Here is an 18,570-nt window from a genome sequence, read left to right as displayed (position 1 = left end):
CTTCATCTGTCTCATCACAGACCACTTCTTCACATGCCCACACATCACAGACCACTCATTCACCTGATTCCTCACGGATCATTCCTTCACATGTCTCATCACAGACAACTTATTCTAATGCCCACATATCACAGACCACTCATTCACCTGGTTCATCACAGACCACTTCTTCATATGCCCACACATCACAGACCACTCATTCACCTGTTTCCTCACGGATCATTCCTTCACATGTCTCATCACAGACAACTTATTCTAATGCCCACATATCACAGACCACTCGTTCATCACAGACCACTTCTTCACATGCCCACACATCACAGACCACTCATTCACCTGTTTCCTCACGGATCATTCCTTCACATGTCTCATCACAGACAACTTATTCTAATGCCCACACATCACAGACCACTCATTCACCTGTTTCCACACAGACCATTCCTTCACATGTCTCATCACAGACAACTTCTTCACATGCCCACATATCACAGACCACTCATTCACCTGTTTCCACACAGACCATTCCTTCACCTGTCCCATCACAGACCACTTCTTCACATGTCCACATATCACAGACCACTCATTCACCTGTTTCCTCACAGACCATTCCTTCACATGTCCCATCACAGACGACTTCTTCGCACGCATATACATCACATACCACTCATTCGCCTGTTTCGTCACAGACCATTCCTTAACCTATCCCACGCATTCACATGCCTCATCACGGACCTTGTCCCATCATGCAGTTGTGTTATTTAATTCGTATAGGCATGGTATATTTTAACTAGTACAAAGCTCCGGATTTCTTTCTTGTTTTAAAGATAAAATACTTCTGGCTTCTTTTGAGATGTCTTTGGTTTCTTTGTGAACTTCTTGAGTATTGTTTTTTCAACTTCAGCCAACGGTAACTCAATACAAAGCGATAAGGCAATGGCCGCCATATAGGATAATGACACAACGCCAATATAGAAATATATCTGTAACCATGGAGACAAAATGCATAATATCAGTGGAGGAACGACATTTGAACATCAAAGGGAAATTGCGAGCAAGAAGAAGCAAAAGAGTGGAGTGTTTCAATCATCACGCCCTCTAGTAAGAAAACGCTTTCAGACGTACATAGACAACTTTCCCAGAAGTTGAAGATACGGCGTTTTGCATGCACGCGCATACCGTTTTGGGGTAACTTGCACACGTGATATTGGGCTTCCGGGTGTACCAATTTTAACGTCACAAAAATAAAATTCTCTTCTATCGACTATCAGCAAACTGAGATGTTTGTATTTTCCTCCATGGCAAAGCAGGCGTAGTTTTGCACCCCAGTCTCGCAATCTGAATAACATAATATCCCAGTTTGGACTTCTTTTCATCTTTAATTTGTGTTTATTTATTTTGATTATATATTTTCTTTTACTTTATTTTAATTTATTATTTATTTGCTGGCAGTTTTGGTAATCGCAAAAGCCCGCAAGGCGATAGTTAAGAAAATACTGAATCACAAGTACGTAACAAAATACATTAAAAAAAACAATTAAAATAATTAAGGAAAATTGTAAAAGTAAAATAAGTATATAAAATAAAATATACACGCCGTACAATACATCAGATTATCCAGTCTCGCCACTTCCAGGAAAGTGTTCTATGGTTGAAGTGAAGGTCGCACATATCGTCGCCATTCTTTAGATATATTATCGTCTGTCATTTTATCCTTATTTCTCAATGACATAATGATTGTCTCTTTGAACGACATATATTTCACCCACCACGTCATTGTGACGTCACAGAGGTGCCGACATCGCTTCAAAATACTCGTAGACTGACATTTATGATGCTAATAAAAAAGCTAAATCACATCACGGCAAATTATAAAACTAAAGAACGATTAAGGGTGGGATGTTTAACTGATTTACCCGAGGAAATCCTACCCTCAACTGATTTGTATGAAATCAGTTCTTTGAAAAACTGCGTCATTCTAAGTGAAAACGAGAATTTACCGACATTACATTTTTCAAGCACCCTCCCCGGATTCAAATGGTTCAACCCTTGCTGACTACCGTACATACCATCTCTTCGTCTGTGTAATGCATCAATACTTCTCGTTTAGCGTTATGCGTTGATATCATAACAGGATGGATTAAATAGACACAGTAAGTGAGACGAGATAATGGTATCCACAGTTTCCATGACAACACTTGGTTAATCGGACCTTATGGGGTAAAAAATATTAAGTGAGTTATTGCCTTGCGCATCAGCTTACAATAGAATGTATGATTTGGTTTGCATGTTTCGCGCTATATATTCACCGATTTCCACTTCTACAATGAAACCAGAGGGCGCCTAACACTATGCCGTTGAGACATTAGCCAACTTGATTCACACTTAGTTCATATTATATTAAAATACAACGACAGGTTAGAGTTTTTAATGACACGAAATAACAATAAGATTGATAGGTGACCTCAAGAGAATCTCGACGTTCACACCATTAAAAAGGATAAACGTGTCGTGGAGCATCAACTTTTGCAAGTTTAGATAAATTTACGACCTTGGATTGTACCAGTAGAGAGAATCTGTAAATATCACTACCATAAAGGAACTAAGGTTGGTAAGCAGGTAACTAACATATTTTCCATCTAACAGAAATTCGATATATGTAAACAAACTCATGGATACATACGCTATTCATACAGGCGATGCCCTCTTGCGTTGAAGCGCTTATATGACGTAATATTAAAGCGGGAGAGTCGTCACCTGCGCATGCGGCAGACGGCCATAGCGTGTCGTTTACAAACACGCGTCTACCTATGGGCCTTTTAGTTTTTAGCGTGCATTGTTATGGTCTCTTGGGAATCAATTCCCACGCGTGCGCAGGTGACGACCCCTCCGCTTTAATGTAATGGACGTTTTATACAACATCAATATTGTTTTGATCTGTGACTAAGAACGGTTATACAATTCGAGAGTTGAATTGCTTACTTCATTTAAAATGGTACTTCATTATGACTCGGAATCGGAAATGTGTAATGTATACATTTCTGTAAGTTTGCTCGTGCACTGTTTTTCCCCACCGACAAGTACCTATTACACTGTTCTTACCTCCATATCCCTTATGACAGGCAAATATGACCCACGCCACTGCTGAGCCGTAAACGAGTTTACTAAATGTAACGTATAACACTGCCACTGCTTGTGGCAATAGATGGCCCTGTGTTGTAGAATAGAGACCCAGTACTATGATTAGACCTGCGGCTACTGACGCCATCCAAAGTACTACGTTAACATACTGAAATAAAACGGCCGCAGTTAGGGTTGTTGAATTCTAGTATTTACATTTGTAGATATGCTTAAAGGGCGGTGGTCGTCGGGCCGCGCCGTATTCTAGTCGGGACTCATAGCGACGTAAACAACGCGTGTAAAACACATCACTTTGTTTACATGAAATAAGAACGCCCTTTAATTGAAACACTTTTCACTTTAAGATAATGAATCGTCGGTATACAACGCAATACAAAATTCGTGAAATCGACATGGAATCACAGTCAATAGAGAAATCACAGTCGACCAATGGTGTCGTACATGGAGACTTGAAAATATACAGTAGCATAAAAAAGAAGTTACCAAATCGGATAATAATAATAATAATAATAATAATAAATTATTTTCAACTAAGCTTAGATTGTAGTAAAAATACTTTTTTCCTTGTGCATTCAGGTGCCACAGATTATCTTCCGTCGTAATTACTGCCTGGGACTATTCATTAAAAATGTTTATAATGACTGTGCGAATTAAAAACAATGAAAAATGTAGATACCGGCATGATAACATGCTATTCACATGAGTAAAGACAACTTTCTTTAAAATCGACCGAAGTATGTTTAAGTAACGGTAAATCCAACATGGCTACCAGTCAGTCATTTTGAATCAAATCACAAAGAAAATTGACGTGCATCAAAATCACCATGTGTATTGAAATGAAGTAATAATGAAATCAACCAAGACATGCCTAGGAAATGATATATAGTAGATAATATTCGGTAATCGTTGTCCTAAGTAATTATTCAAGGGCTAGACGTTTCGAGCAATGGCTCTTTATCGATAGCATTGAAGAAAATGCATAGGAAATGGTTGATTACATATTCAAATGTTGCTTTGTGGACTAAAATAGCAACCAGTGAGACATACATCAAGTTTAGAAACACATCTATGTATTATGTATTACCTTATTTATTTCAATGTTTTTATTCTTGGTTTTATAGAGGATAAATCCCAGCACAATTCCAACAACATAAGCTTGTATGCGATAATACGGTTTGTCGTAGAGCCATCCACCAATTGGATTGTATATTACTTTGTTATTGTAAGGTCTGAAAAGTAAGCCACATGCGTATACACAGTGTCATTAAATTATTGTTAATTTCAAAGATGGCGGCACGAAATTGTGCATGGAGGGGCGAGATCTGCTCACCAAGCTTGTGCCGTAGGACTGACCTTACTTTTAATGGGGGCATGCTCCCCATTTAAAAATGTTGAAATCTAGACCCTCTGAAACGCTATTTTCTGCATTTTGAGGGTTAAATTTTGCTGACACACAGGGTTTCAGCTTGATTTTGGAGGGGCGACGCCCCAACATATTTCGAGAGGGCGACCCCCAGGTGCCGCCGCCAATGAATTTAATTAAACTATTTTAATTAATTTAATAATAAAGTATTATATGGAACTGTGCGAAACATTGAGATATTTGTGCGAAATCGACATTGCAGAGCGCTCAGATCAATGACCAAAGATGTAATGTGGATAAGAACATATAATTATTAATTTTGTTGCTGGTACTGTATATTGATTATTGATTGTGATTTATCGTGAACATAAAATGGCCTTCTTGCTGCACGCAATTAAGTATTTGTTCCAACATACGGGTACGCTGATAATGTAATACAGTGAAAATCAGAAAACTGTACTTTATTTTATGAACATATCTGTGACAATTCGTAAATACCGACCATCAGCTTTCATTCAAATTCAAATATTTAATAATTTTTAGATCAAGAGATCCGCATTTTCTACGCCTATGTCACCCATGCGAACCTGGCCTGGAGTTGTGCAGAGATGGTGGCCAAGGATAGACAGCAATGGAAGAACCTGATTGCCGGCTAATATTGTCCCGGTGTGGGATGAAAAGTACCACATATAAGTGCCGCGCGCGCAAGCTTTCATGTGACATAGCAACTGCGACCACCCACTTATATAAAAATGAAAGGTTAGCTGATTGGATGATGTTGAACTAGCTCATTAATATTAATTAGAACTCGCGATGATGTCGCCATAATGTTTCTGGATTGGTTAATTTGAATTATATCAGTCATTTTGATTTATAAAAAATTATATTATTTTATAAAACATTTATAACATCCCCAGCTTCATGCCCTTCACTGTACAACAAAAAATTGCCACGCATGCGTATAGCTGTTTTCAAATTTATAATACACGACTTATCATAATTCATTTTGGTCTTCAATATGCAGTCCATATTATATTTTTTTAACTGAAAATTGTATCAAATTTCAGTAAAACAAGAAAAACAGTGGTGGTTCCTAGATATACATACTCACGTGGTCATGAGATCTGCACTGTGTCCAATAATAGAACTTATTGTAGCAGTAGTGATAATGGAAATCAAACAGAAACTAGCTAGGATACCGATTCCCCACTTCCAACGTCTGAAAACAAACGCATTAACTTACACCATTATATATACAATATTACAGTAATCATCGGAAAGGGATAAAACGAGTGACAACAATACTTTCTCATTAATGTCATATACTGAGTCATTAATCAGGCAACGTGGATAACTTTGAGTAGTTTTCATCATTTTTTGCATTAATCTTGATAACAAAATGTGATTTATCATAAAATAAAAAGGTCATTTTGACAACATTAGAAATACTCGTTCGATATAATAATGAAACCTATCACACACGAGCTTCAAATTACCTGTACGTGTGAATGAATCTTGGCGCGTGCTCATTCGCGTTTTATTTTATCAAACGAATACCGCTATATTTTGCAGCAAAAGCAAAGTTATATTTTACCAATTACATGTTGCGGCGTAAATCAAGTACTGTGAAACATTTGTTTTAGCTAATTTAGCAAGAGAACTAATTAGCTAATTTAAGATGTCGCTAATTTTATTATAAATTCAAAATGGCGGCCAAACAACGTCTTTTTCTCCACACACACACTTTGTAAACAACACGAAAAACGTAATAATCTGACAGTTTTTCTTTGTTTTTATGGAAGTGATAACTGTGCATTTGTTTTAGCAGGTAACAGACAAGTATTGTGAAAACAGGAAATCAACAAAGACGAGAGAGATTCGCTAAGTCAACATTTCATCATTACGTCATTTTTCAACATGTTTTACAGTATACTGAACCAAAAAAAAATGTGTTTACTTGTCCTGTGTACAACTGAAATCGACGCAAACTGCGCCTAATCGTCATTTCCTGAAACGTCTAACAATTTTAAATCGTTACTTTGGAAAACGATTATCATGCATGACCTGAGCCCACTCGTCCCGGACACCCCCCGGCCTTATTCGGTACTTACTTATGTAGCGTTATCAGAAATAGTGGTGCAACAATATGGAACTGCATGTCTAAGGCTAAGTACCATGTCCACGGCATGCACTGTAAATAACACAAGTATGGAATATGGTTAAAACGTTAAAGCGCGGTGGTCGTCACGCAGCGCGTGTTCGAATTTCATGTAAATAAACAATGTACTTTACACGCGTTGTATACACCGCTATGAGTCTCCCCGGTGGTGGCACTTCCAGAAAAAAATGGTACGCATCCGCGTTCCTATATTGTCGGAGAAAGGGGGTTATTTTTGTTGAATACCACGGTCCGTGAAATCGTGAAAAGGACTCGGGGTACTTTTAAAAAAATAATGGGGGAAAATGTGGCGTTCAACGATCCCCGGCAACGCAATGCGTACGTACTAAGAAGAATGCCACGGTATATTAAACAGCGTGAACTTCGTAATCGGGAGGGTGATGGTGAATTACGGCACGGTTCAGAAGGATAAGAAAAGTTATTTTTTATGACTCCTAGGAGGTGTTTTATGAGAAATTATCAGAGACAACGGGCATTTTTTGAAAATGGGGAACAAGCATGGGTACCCATATACCACATGCCACCGCCGGGTGAGTCTCATATCGAACAGGACGCGACACGACGACTACCGCCCTTTAAAATAATTTCAAACAACGTGTATGTTGCAGATTAGCGACTACTGTACATTTCAATGTAGATTTTAGACAGGCACTTTATCTTGCTATATCCTTGGTCGCTTTGCCGATCACGACTGCCGATCACATTTCGACGCGTCGAATGCCGCACTAATCACACTAAGGAAAATATACTAAGTGCCCGGGCAAGTACCTCACCGTGGTTCACACCTCACTTGTATATTTCGTCACGCTGATAGAAATCCGTACACAATATATCTTTCTGTGTAGATAGTAACTGGCAATTTTTAATATCCAGTATATGAACTTGAATTCCAGTATGTGCTTTGAAGCGCCACAGTCGTCACAACGCGTCGTGGTAGATGTGAGTCCCATGCGACGTATACAAACCGTGTGAGGTAAATTGTTTGAAACTCGAACCCGCTGCACGGTGACCATGACTGTAGCGTTTAAAGTGAAAAAACAAAGAGTTCCAAAAAATCGTGACACTCTCGCCCCAGCGAGATCTCGGTGGAATTTTTCGTCAAAAACTAATAGTGATCCATTACAAATACATTACCTGACTTAGATAGTGGAGGAAATTGTTGATATAAAGCAAATTCGTCCACCAGTATTGCTGACACGCTGTAATACCATACTCCAGTTGATGCCATCTAGGACCAATACCCGTATGTATGACCAGTGTTGACCATAACATTAATACAAACATATAGACTGGCGTCAATCTCCATACACGATGAAACAGGAACAGCAGCCAATTTAGTTTGCCGTCATTTCTGTCTAAATGTTTCAGGGTTATATATGTTACTAACATGCCTCTGAAAGAGTAAATACATAAATAAATAAATAAATAAATAAATAAATTAATTAATTAATTAATTATCACCATTCTAACATTACGATAGGAATGAATTCAATATGAATGTTGTTACCACAGGGGCTTGTAATCTGACGGTGAATCCCCTTCGTGCTCGCACTAGGTGATTTGCCGTCAGTTGACAAGCCCCTGTGACTGTTACTTACCCAATAACGAAGAACGTATCAACAGCTAGATAACCATTGAGATATATCTGTGCGGATAATCTGTTTAGAACTACATCCAAGATATAGTTGGGATTGTCTACGGAGGAAATACGATAGCATTATATTGTTAGAATTGGCAGTAGGCAGTTTCACCGCCCGAGAAGTGCATACCCTCTATGCGCTAGGCCCGAGAATTGGCATATTCATTGTACGTTAAGCCCTCGAACAGGCATATTCACTGTATGGTAATCTCAAGAACATGCATACCCACTGTTTGTTAGGCCCTGGAACAGACACACTACTTGTATGTATGTTAGGCCCTATACCATGCATATCCACGAAGATGAACAGCTTTTTATGATATTATGTCTTCTGTACCAAAAACAAAAACTTTTTTTTTAACGAAGCAAAGAAACGCATCACAGACTTTGCTAATTAAACAATCAATTAAAATTTATAATGATAATGAAAAAACAATACCACTGGTTTACTCGTTTCTTTGGCTAATTATATAAATTCACTAAAATTAATATGTTACAGCAACACCTAGAAATTTGAGTTCCACCCTCCCCCCACAACTTTCGTTATTGTTACAAAATGTATTTGTGGTTAACCCCTTTTTTTAGACTAGCCAGTGTCTTTTGTTTGTAGTTTGTTTTGTATTAGTTTTCTTGTCCTGAATTTCTTCTCGTCCTTGTTACGTATAAACGATTTAATGCCGTCCGAGGAATTTTACGTATTTCAATCGACTATTATACGTAAAAGTAAAATGTTAAGTCTTAGCAGAATAGTCAGACCCACTAAACCCACTACTGCTTAGCCCCAGAATCAGAATACCCATTGACGTCAGGCCCCATAACAAGTATAAACTTATGTCAGGCCCTAGAACAGGCATACTCTAACTCTATATATAGGCTTAATTATTTACTGGGTTTTAATTCTGCTATTTTGCTGACTGGAAAATGCGCTAAATTAAAACCCAGTGAATATGTAAAATTGAGCACAGAACACATTATCTAAACGATAAAACCGTGAATTTAAAACCCACTGAATATGCCTGAAATGGTAAATCAGTGAAATTTAAACCCAGTGAAAATTAGTCATTTTACAGTATATGATGTTGCTGTCATTAATCACTCAGACGTAACTGTTCGCTAAAATAATGTGTGTATATTCCCAATCTTGCATATTACGATCACACAATGGCGGCTAGTGTGTGTCTGTATAGTGTATGTACACGAGACTAATGACTTGAACATGTGATTAAAAAATTCTCTTTAATTCTGATTGATCTCCTAATAAAAATGCAGCTTTTCCACTCACGTCTGTGTATACACTAACCCCCAGTGTTGCATTGCGGCGTCAAACGTGATTGCTTCCCTAGAAATAAGATTCAACAATCAACAGTAACTAGTCTCAAGTGACTGGGTATACTGTTTTCTGAGATATCACACCTGCGGTCCGAAAGCAGTGTGTCAAAATCTTGTTATAGCAACACTGTTGAATATTTCTCCCTGTAATATTTTAAGAGTCTTGCCTCGTTCTTGACAAGTTTATGATGTAATTGATCAAGGTTGGTTCAATATTTATGACGTGCTGTTTATTTTATAACAAAAACACGAATATTATGATTGAACGCAACTCTATCATAATCATGTTGGTACGTATGACACAGAAAAGTGAATATACAACAAATGGGATGAAAATGATTAGGCATTACTAACTTGGTCCTAAACGTCTTGTATGTTGGTACACATGATGTAATATAATCATATAAAACTAATAAAAGGAATATTATTAATCTTAAAATGCGGTAGTCGTCGCGCCACGCATGCGCGAGATATATGGGTCTCATATAAACAAAAATGGCGACTTTGACTGTTGCCGAGTGTTGCGCATATCAACGAGTACGAATTGAGATGTTATCAAGCTTTAATTAGGTATTTTTTAGGTTATTTGAAAATATCGAAGGAGTCACCGGCGGTAATTAGTGCCAGTCGCGCCAGGTCATACCTCATACTTGTGATTTCTATTATAATGGCGCATTAGATTGTGGGAAAATCAAAGTTTATCAACACAAATGTCACACATGCGCGGCGCGACGACTACCGCTCTTTAACTAACCTGGTCCATAACGTCCTGTATATTGATAAGTATGACCTAATATAATCCACATACAACTAATAACACGGATACCATGGAGACAAGTTATTGTATCAGAAGAACTCTTACTCATTACACTTAGACGATGATAACTTTTCCCAAGAGAGAATGATAATAATATTCTTGAGATACTTTCTGAAGAAATAAAAAGACAAATATAATAGCACATGCATCTTCTTAGTGCCGTTCTGCCGTGAGAGTGTATACCATTTTTAGTTCAGTTTATGTACATGTTTTAAAGCGGGGGGAGTCGTCATCTACGCATGCGCGGGATGGCCATTGTTTACAAGCAAGCGTCTACCCACGAGCCTTTGCGTTCTCAGCGTTTGTTGTTATCATCGCTTAGGACTCGCGCGTGCGCAGGTGACGACCCCCCCCCCCCCCCGCTTTAAATATATGAATTGGACGCGAGGGTCAAACATTTGGAGTCATAAGCGTGGCTGGACGAATGTGACCGTTTTTTTCACGTTGTTTTATTTGTCCATTTTTATTTTCTTGAATGTGCCAACATCTTTTCTCTGCCACACTTTGCATGCAATTTTTCTCTCGCTGTCCAATCTGATTAAAATCTGATGTATTCTTCAGCGTGTATTTTATTTTATATATTTAACTTACTTTTAATTTTTTTTTTTTTAATTATTTTGTTTTGTTTTTATGCTTTTTGTTACGTACTTGTGATTTGTTGTTTTTTAACTACTAGTATCGCCACATATGTTGGCTTTCGAGATTACCAAAACTCTTAATAAACCGCCAGCAAATAAATAATAAATTAAAATAAAATAAAGTAAAAAAAAAATGTACAATAAAAACAAACAAATTCAACACAAAGAGTCCAAACTAGGATCTTATTTTAATCATATTGCTTACTGTCTAGCTTGCAATTTTTTTAACAAATTTGTTGGCCACCTCCATGATTTCAAAAAGTCGCCTCGTTTTTAAAATGAAAGTAGGAATGTTTATTGGCATTTTCGCAGACTCCGTTTCGATAAGTATTAACTAATCAGGGACATGCACATAAATTGATGAATGAATAGCTGAGAATCTCCATTTCAATAACTTATTGCAAAATCATGTATGATCAATTAAATCAAATATGTTCTCACCACAACGACTGTTCAGATCGTTTGTCTGATTTGCGCCTGTGTTAGTTTGGCCGTCATGTGTCTTAACACGCGACGTTGCAGAAGTCACGTGGTACCTTTTCAGCCATACATCATATGACGTAGCCAAGAGCAGTACTATTCCAAGGATGATGCAGAGAAATCTGAAATATTGAATTGATTTTAAATTTCAGTATAAATATGTCTATCTTTAAATAATAATTAAATATCTTTAAATATTTTGTTGACAGACTTTTTACAATTGTGTAAAGCCATGAAACAAGCGTTTGTTGACGTTCGCGAGTTTGATACCGGTTGTTTTTTCACTTATCGCTCAGCTATAACAGACCATATATCAATTCACTGCGATCAACATCATATGTTAAATCACAGTCCCTCGGACTGTGGTTAAATCGACGTAAAAACGACAGAAGAAACAAATGTCATGTCGTCTTAGTGACGTCAAACATCGTGTGGGATTCGACAAACGCGAAAGTATTTTAGGAGTATTTACGCGCGTTTTAGTGAAGTAATATATTTCTAATATTCTTCTCTCAGACGTTTGATCCACCCTTTTCACGGAGTACGCGAGATCTCGCAATGAACAAAAAATCACGTATCATAGTAGTTATTTCTTTTTCTGGACAACCTAAAACCTGTCCGTGCGTTGCTGCATCAGATATCAAGACTGAGTATGGTGTGCATCGCAAACCAATATTAAAGGGAAGCTCATCATAACGAATTTTGATTCAGTCATATTAGTTCATCTTCGATTGTCGATCAGAAAATCCTACGTACGTTTCTTTGCTGGCATCCTAAGACGCTGACAAATCAATCGAAAAGAATCTCCGGAAATGATCAAATATTTTCGGCTATTGGCCTTAGGTTTTGATCTGGATATGTTGCGAATACATCAAGGTTGATCAATAAAATCTATTAAATATGTGAAAAAAAAATGTCAACAAGCTTTTTCTGGAAACACGGTCTTTCGATAAACGCGATATTATTGTACATATGGATTACGGAGGATATAAATAGGACTATATGAGGAAAATTAAAACATGACTTGTACTTAGAGATATTGAAATAAGATGGTATGTTTGTTGTATGCTAATACATGACCGACAGAACTTGTTCTCACGTGAGAACTCATGTGCGTCCAGTTAGAACCAATCTCCCAGGCAGAGTTCTATTTCTACGCATACTTATTATATACTTTCGGCGATCTGACCGCAAGGAACTCTGGGAAGGAGAAAGAGTTAGAACCTACTATCCTCATTAATCACTTTACTGCGCATGCGTGTTAGCCCTCTCTATTGTTCATCGAACAACATTTTTAGTTTACTATAAATCATAAATCTATAAATCTACTCTTCAACATACAGTATGAAGCACTATTAAAATATATCTTTTTGTCCATATTGCCTCTGTTGTGGCCTTATATAAACTAGGTAATCTCGCGACAGTCACATTCTCGTGTGTAATAGTCACGTGGCAAAAATAAAATATACCCGTGGGTAACATAAAACGTGACCGTTGATTTCGGGGTTCTAATTTAAATTATTTATCCACATAAAGCATAACTAATGCGAGAAAAACGACATCTGTGCAAAACTCCAAAAGTGGAGTACAAATAGCAAGGACTTTTAAACGATCGGTGATAAACGAGTGACGCCACAACTTACAGAGCAATAACAGCACCATAGTAATATGGATATTCTCTTGCACAGCTGACCTCAGCGGCGACGCCATCGCTAGTTACGTTAGCAATTGCTGTAGCTATAAACGAAACACCATATTAATTATTACAATTATTAGCGAATATAACGATTGTATTAAAGGGCGGTAGTCGTCGCATTGCGTCTTGCACAGCTGACCTCAGCGGCGACGCCATCGCTAGTTACGTTAGCAATTGCTGTAGCTATAAACGAAACACCATATTAATTATTACAATTATTAGCGAATATAACGATTGTATTAAAGGGCGGTAGTCGTCGCATTGCGTCTTGCACAGCTGACCTCAGCGGCGACGCCATCGCTAGTTACGTTAGCAATTGCTGTAGCTATAAACGAAACACCATATTAATTATTACAATTATTAGCGAATATAACGATTGTATTAAAGGGCGGTAGTCGTCGCATTGCGTCTTGTTCGACATGTGTCTCAGAGCGACGTGACAACGCGTGTAAAATACATTGTTTGTTTGCATGGAATACGAACACGCGGTGAAGGACGACCACCGTCCTTTAATTACAAATTATGTTTTCAACAATACCTTGAAATATTATGAAAGCTATGTCACCATCTGTGCAGGAATTCGGAAAGCATACACCTACTTCCATTCGCCCCTAGAACGAAAGAGAAGATACAATAATTACAATATATAATTACAATCATAAGCTTAAATATTTTATTTCCTCTGGTACCATGTTTATTGCCCCTCAACAATTCTATAATTAGCGCAACTTATATGAGCGATGATAACAATATATATATATATATATATATATATATATATATATATATATATATATATATATATATATATATATATATATATATATATATATATATATATATATATATATATATATATATATATATATATACATAACAATCTTTAATGATTAAATATTTTATTTTCTATGGTAACAAGATTTTTGGTCCCTAAACATGTTTTTTTAATTGGTATAAAAGATTTATTAAAACAAAAAAAAATATTCGATATTTTAGCGCACAACGTGCTTCTTATTATTCTATTCTAGTCTGAATTTTAGATTTTCATAACGATGCACAATAAATGCAATTTCACCGATAACAAATCGTGAACCATACGGATTTTAATCACGTGTTGTTATACAACGGAGGTTGTGGGTTCGATTCAACAGCCGTCTGCTCACTCGTCAGTATAAATAAACTGATTTAAATATTTACCCTTGATGTAGATTGCATTGTCATTAGACAATATTTTGATGAAAATAATCCTCCATCTTTTTTCGGATCTGCATCACGACAAAGATCAAAGTTGCCAAGAAATTTATAGTTTAGTGTGAACTCAGCTTCAGGGGAAATCTCTCCAAAAGAGTAAAACACTGAAAACAACAACAACAAAATATCAAAAAACACACGAAACACAGTTCATTCTGTTGTTAGTCAAAATACCAAATGTGATATTGCGAGAAAAGCTATTCTCTGACAGATATGCATAGCAGATAATTGATGAATACGCAGTTTCTCTGAGTCGCGTCCATAGTGACAACACGCTCCCATGACGTAATTGAGTGCAAACACGCCGTTCACATCATCGATATGGTTGCAGTCATCCGCTAATAACAAATAGATAACATTTTAAAATACGAAAAAATATATAATCAAACATTATTTTAACAACACTGTTTACACCCATCATGTTGACGTCACAGAAGCACTCGTCACCAGAGGGCGTCGCTATATATGAACGGTTTATTGGAATCAGCTCAGCGTTTAGATTTAGATATTTACAACTTACAGTCCGCAACAGCAATGGCAGAAAATATTCCATCATGTGAGGTATGTTATTATGCCCTGAGCAGTTATTTACCAAGATAATTCAAGATAATCCCTTATATATAAATATTTTACACATAAGATTACTCGTCTCTATTTTTTTTTATTAAAGAACAGATAATACTGATCCAACCACAGCCGCGTGACGTTAGTCAAGTGAAGCCTTCGATTCCCTGCTGCGATAACATATTAGTATGTGTTCATTATTAAATTACAATGTAATATTACTCTATTCTATGAGTTCCCCCAGTCATCGATGTACATTATACGCCATTACATAACTGATAAATATAGCGTTGCCAGCGGCTTATTACGCAATGCATTTTACATTCGACACCTTCCGTGGTGACCCTAATGTGCTTTCATTTTCAGATATTAATAATAATGACTAAATATAAATCACACTGCATATCAGAGTGTTGTACATAGTTAAAATGACAGTAGAAATGGGGTTATTAACAGGGTAAAGTGCGGTAGTCGTCGCGCCACGCATGCGCGAGATATATGGGTCTCATACAAACAAAGATGGCGACTTTGACTGTCGCGGAGATCAACGAGTACAAACTGAGAAGTTACTAAGCTGTAATTAGGTATTTTCAGATGATAGGGTGTATCGAAGGAGTCACCGGCGGTAATAAATGCAAGTCGCGCCCAGGTCAATCCTCATACTGGTTTCTATTAGAAGAGCGCATTGAATTGTGGGAAAATCAATGTTTATCAACACAAATGTCGCTCATGCGCAGCGCGACGACTATCGCCCCTTAAAGCACACAATATAAATTGGATTAATAAGAATATATTAATTAATAATTTCAAATGGTCGGTATAAAAAGAACAGTTTTTATTGTAGCTGTGATGAGCACGGACTTAGTGACATGTGGTAAAGATGAAAACAGCGTTGTCTATATATACATTTGGATTAAGTATGAAAAGTATGGAAAGCTGAAATCCTTCTAAAATATCACAATCAGTCTCCTAACAGTCCACGTTCGAAACAATTAATTAACTATTTGGGTCTTACAAGTACTGATAAATAAAACACTTTGAAGTGAGATTGAAGTGGCCATCATTGTACACTTGGTTATAAGCGATTGGTGCATTGATTTTGGTTATATCCCATTACCTTGAGGGTAATCTGCCCGAACTCGTGCAGATGCCGAACTGAACCTGTACTACGAGGCGCGTTTGCGTCAATCCTAACCATCGTTCAGCATTTTGCTATACCATAGTCTACGGCATTTCGGTAAGTCTTCCTGACCTTGGTCACAGTGTCAGTGAATAGACGGGTGTATAGATAATGATTGTGTCCACTTTCCATACATATACAACTATAGTAATTGCTGAACTTTGACCCCGACCTCACACAGCAAAGTCGCTGTCCATTGACTTTATCAGTGGTAAGCCACCTAATTCCGAACGACGCCCACTTGTATACGTATAATCTATCCTTCCACCCCGGACATATACCCCTTACCCATGTTCTTTGACATTAAAAATAAATCCCCGCCGTTGCACGTTAAAATGACGGTGGAAAAATCACAATACGTTACTTACTTTGCCTTGCATAAACCTTGCCAGCTTCATAATCTCGAACTGACGAGATCGTATCGTTAAGACACACAGCACTAGCTTCACACGCGCTAACCCCACTGCAGTTTCTACTAGACAGGTTGGTCAATACCGTTGGTATCTCACGTACAAATACATTCGTGATCGCTGAAAGACTCTGTCCTGCGTTGACGGCGTTTGCACTCGCGTCATAGCTTTCACTCAAACAAATTAAACAAAATATGTCAGACAGGAATAACAATCTCACTATCGAATGAGCCATCGTTCTGACAGTTAATGTAGCTGTAGTGGATGAACGCTATTATCATGCAAAATTCTATGCAAGGTTTTAAACGCACAAACCTGCGTCGCGGCACGTTTAACTATGTGACGAAAGCTGAGTTCATGATTGGCTTAGTTGCTTGACGAGTACTTGGGAGTTTTCCATTTGATATATGGGGGTGGGCTGCAGGATTTTGTAAAAAAAATGTCGTATACGAAGAAAAAAACATTAGCAAAATTGCGTAATATAATTAAAGTAGGAGGATCAATGTGTGAATAAACAAATTATCTTCATGTTTTTATGCCAGTATTTACATCAACAAAAAGTCCTCTAACCACCCCCGATTTCCTTTTGCGTTTATCCATTAGAAATATGAAATATTATATTATGATTATAATATGCTTCGAAAATTACCTGGAAAGGCATGTGACTGGTTGATATACTGTGATTAATTCAGATTTTTATGAAAGCCTCAGTAAACATATTTTTAGCGACTGAAGATTGGATGACTAATTTTAGCGAACCTGAGCCATAATTATATTAGCAATTCTATATAGTACTTTGAACATGTGGTCAAAAGAGGGCGAAGTATATTTTATTAATGGAAATCAAACAAAATTGAGATCGAAAGCGTCATATTTACAGTTTTAGAATTCAGCAAAGTTATATGTTTTGATTTATATACGATAATAACTCACAAATAACCACAGTTCTAGATGAAAGTAAGCGATGGAAGTAATTTAAGAGCAAATATTATTGTTTTTCATCTCATGTTGCTATCGTTTCGTTTACTACCTAGAAACAATGCATCTGGTGTCTGGTTAACATGTATTTTAAATTACACGATGTTTGGTTTTAAAGCGGTAGTCATCGCGATGTGTCGAGTTCGGCGTGAGTCCAACTCAACATATTCAACGCGTGTAAAATATATTGTTTGTTTACATGGAATTCAAATTCGCCCTGCATGAATGGACAATACACGAGTTTAAAACGCAGGGACTATGATCATATATAAACATAGAGAAATTTAGGCAGTTCTAGTCTAGACTGAATAAAATGTCATTTTAGTTTGAAATGTTTCAACGATATTATAAATCATATCAATACTACTACTACAGAGACGGCGGCACGATATTCTGCATGGGGAGGGCAAGATCTGCTCACCAACCTCGGGGCACTCTCCCCCTTAAACATGTTGAAATCTAGACCCTCTGAAACGCTATTTCCTGCATTTTGAGGGGCAATTTTTGCTGACACAAATAGGTTCCACCTTGATTTTGGAGGGGCGACGTCTCCAACATTTTTTTTAAGTGAGCGACCGACCCCCTCTGCCTCCCCCTGTACCGCCGCCACTGATATATGACTTTTTCATCCCATATCGTCGATCATGATGGTAACAATTTTACCATAGGAACTAATGCAAACCAGTTTCCATGTAACCTCTAACTCTTGTTTCACTAAAAAGTGTCCCGAGACCCCAATTGTTTTTATTTTCAGGAGCCTATTGGCATTTACCAATAATTATAATAAACAACTGGGGACATTGTTATAATATTTTAAATTCGGCCTGAGCCAACTTAAACTGATTTATTGTGACTAATGACAAATCATATATATTGTAACAGTTGTAGAAAACGTGTGCACTCAGGCC

The 18,570-nt window shown here is 37.2% G+C and overlaps 1 protein-coding gene across 1 annotated transcript; it reads right to left on the bottom strand.

Annotated features, from left to right (window-relative positions):
- Positions 1-818: 818 nt before the first annotated feature.
- Positions 819-16,919, bottom strand: LOC102801945 (nose resistant to fluoxetine protein 6-like). Its single transcript, XM_085507500.1, has 14 exons — positions 16,643-16,919; positions 14,477-14,634; positions 13,818-13,890; positions 13,227-13,320; positions 11,545-11,705; positions 10,403-10,576; positions 8,279-8,375; positions 7,815-8,073; positions 6,613-6,692; positions 5,613-5,720; positions 4,223-4,367; positions 3,100-3,286; positions 2,067-2,209; positions 819-980 (listed from the first exon to the last, which is right to left on the bottom strand). Exons 1-14 carry the CDS (start codon positions 16,917-16,919, stop codon positions 819-821), a joined length of 2,118 nt encoding a protein of 705 aa, XP_085363626.1.
- Positions 16,920-18,570: the final 1,651 nt, after the last annotated feature.

The sequence above is a fragment of the Saccoglossus kowalevskii genome, chromosome 14 (genome assembly GCF_978046115.1).
Source record: "Saccoglossus kowalevskii chromosome 14, keSacKowa6.1, whole genome shotgun sequence".
NCBI lineage: Eukaryota > Metazoa > Hemichordata > Enteropneusta > Harrimaniidae > Saccoglossus > Saccoglossus kowalevskii.
Note: the sequence above shows the minus strand (reverse complement) of the source record. Positions and strands in the feature narration are given on the sequence as shown.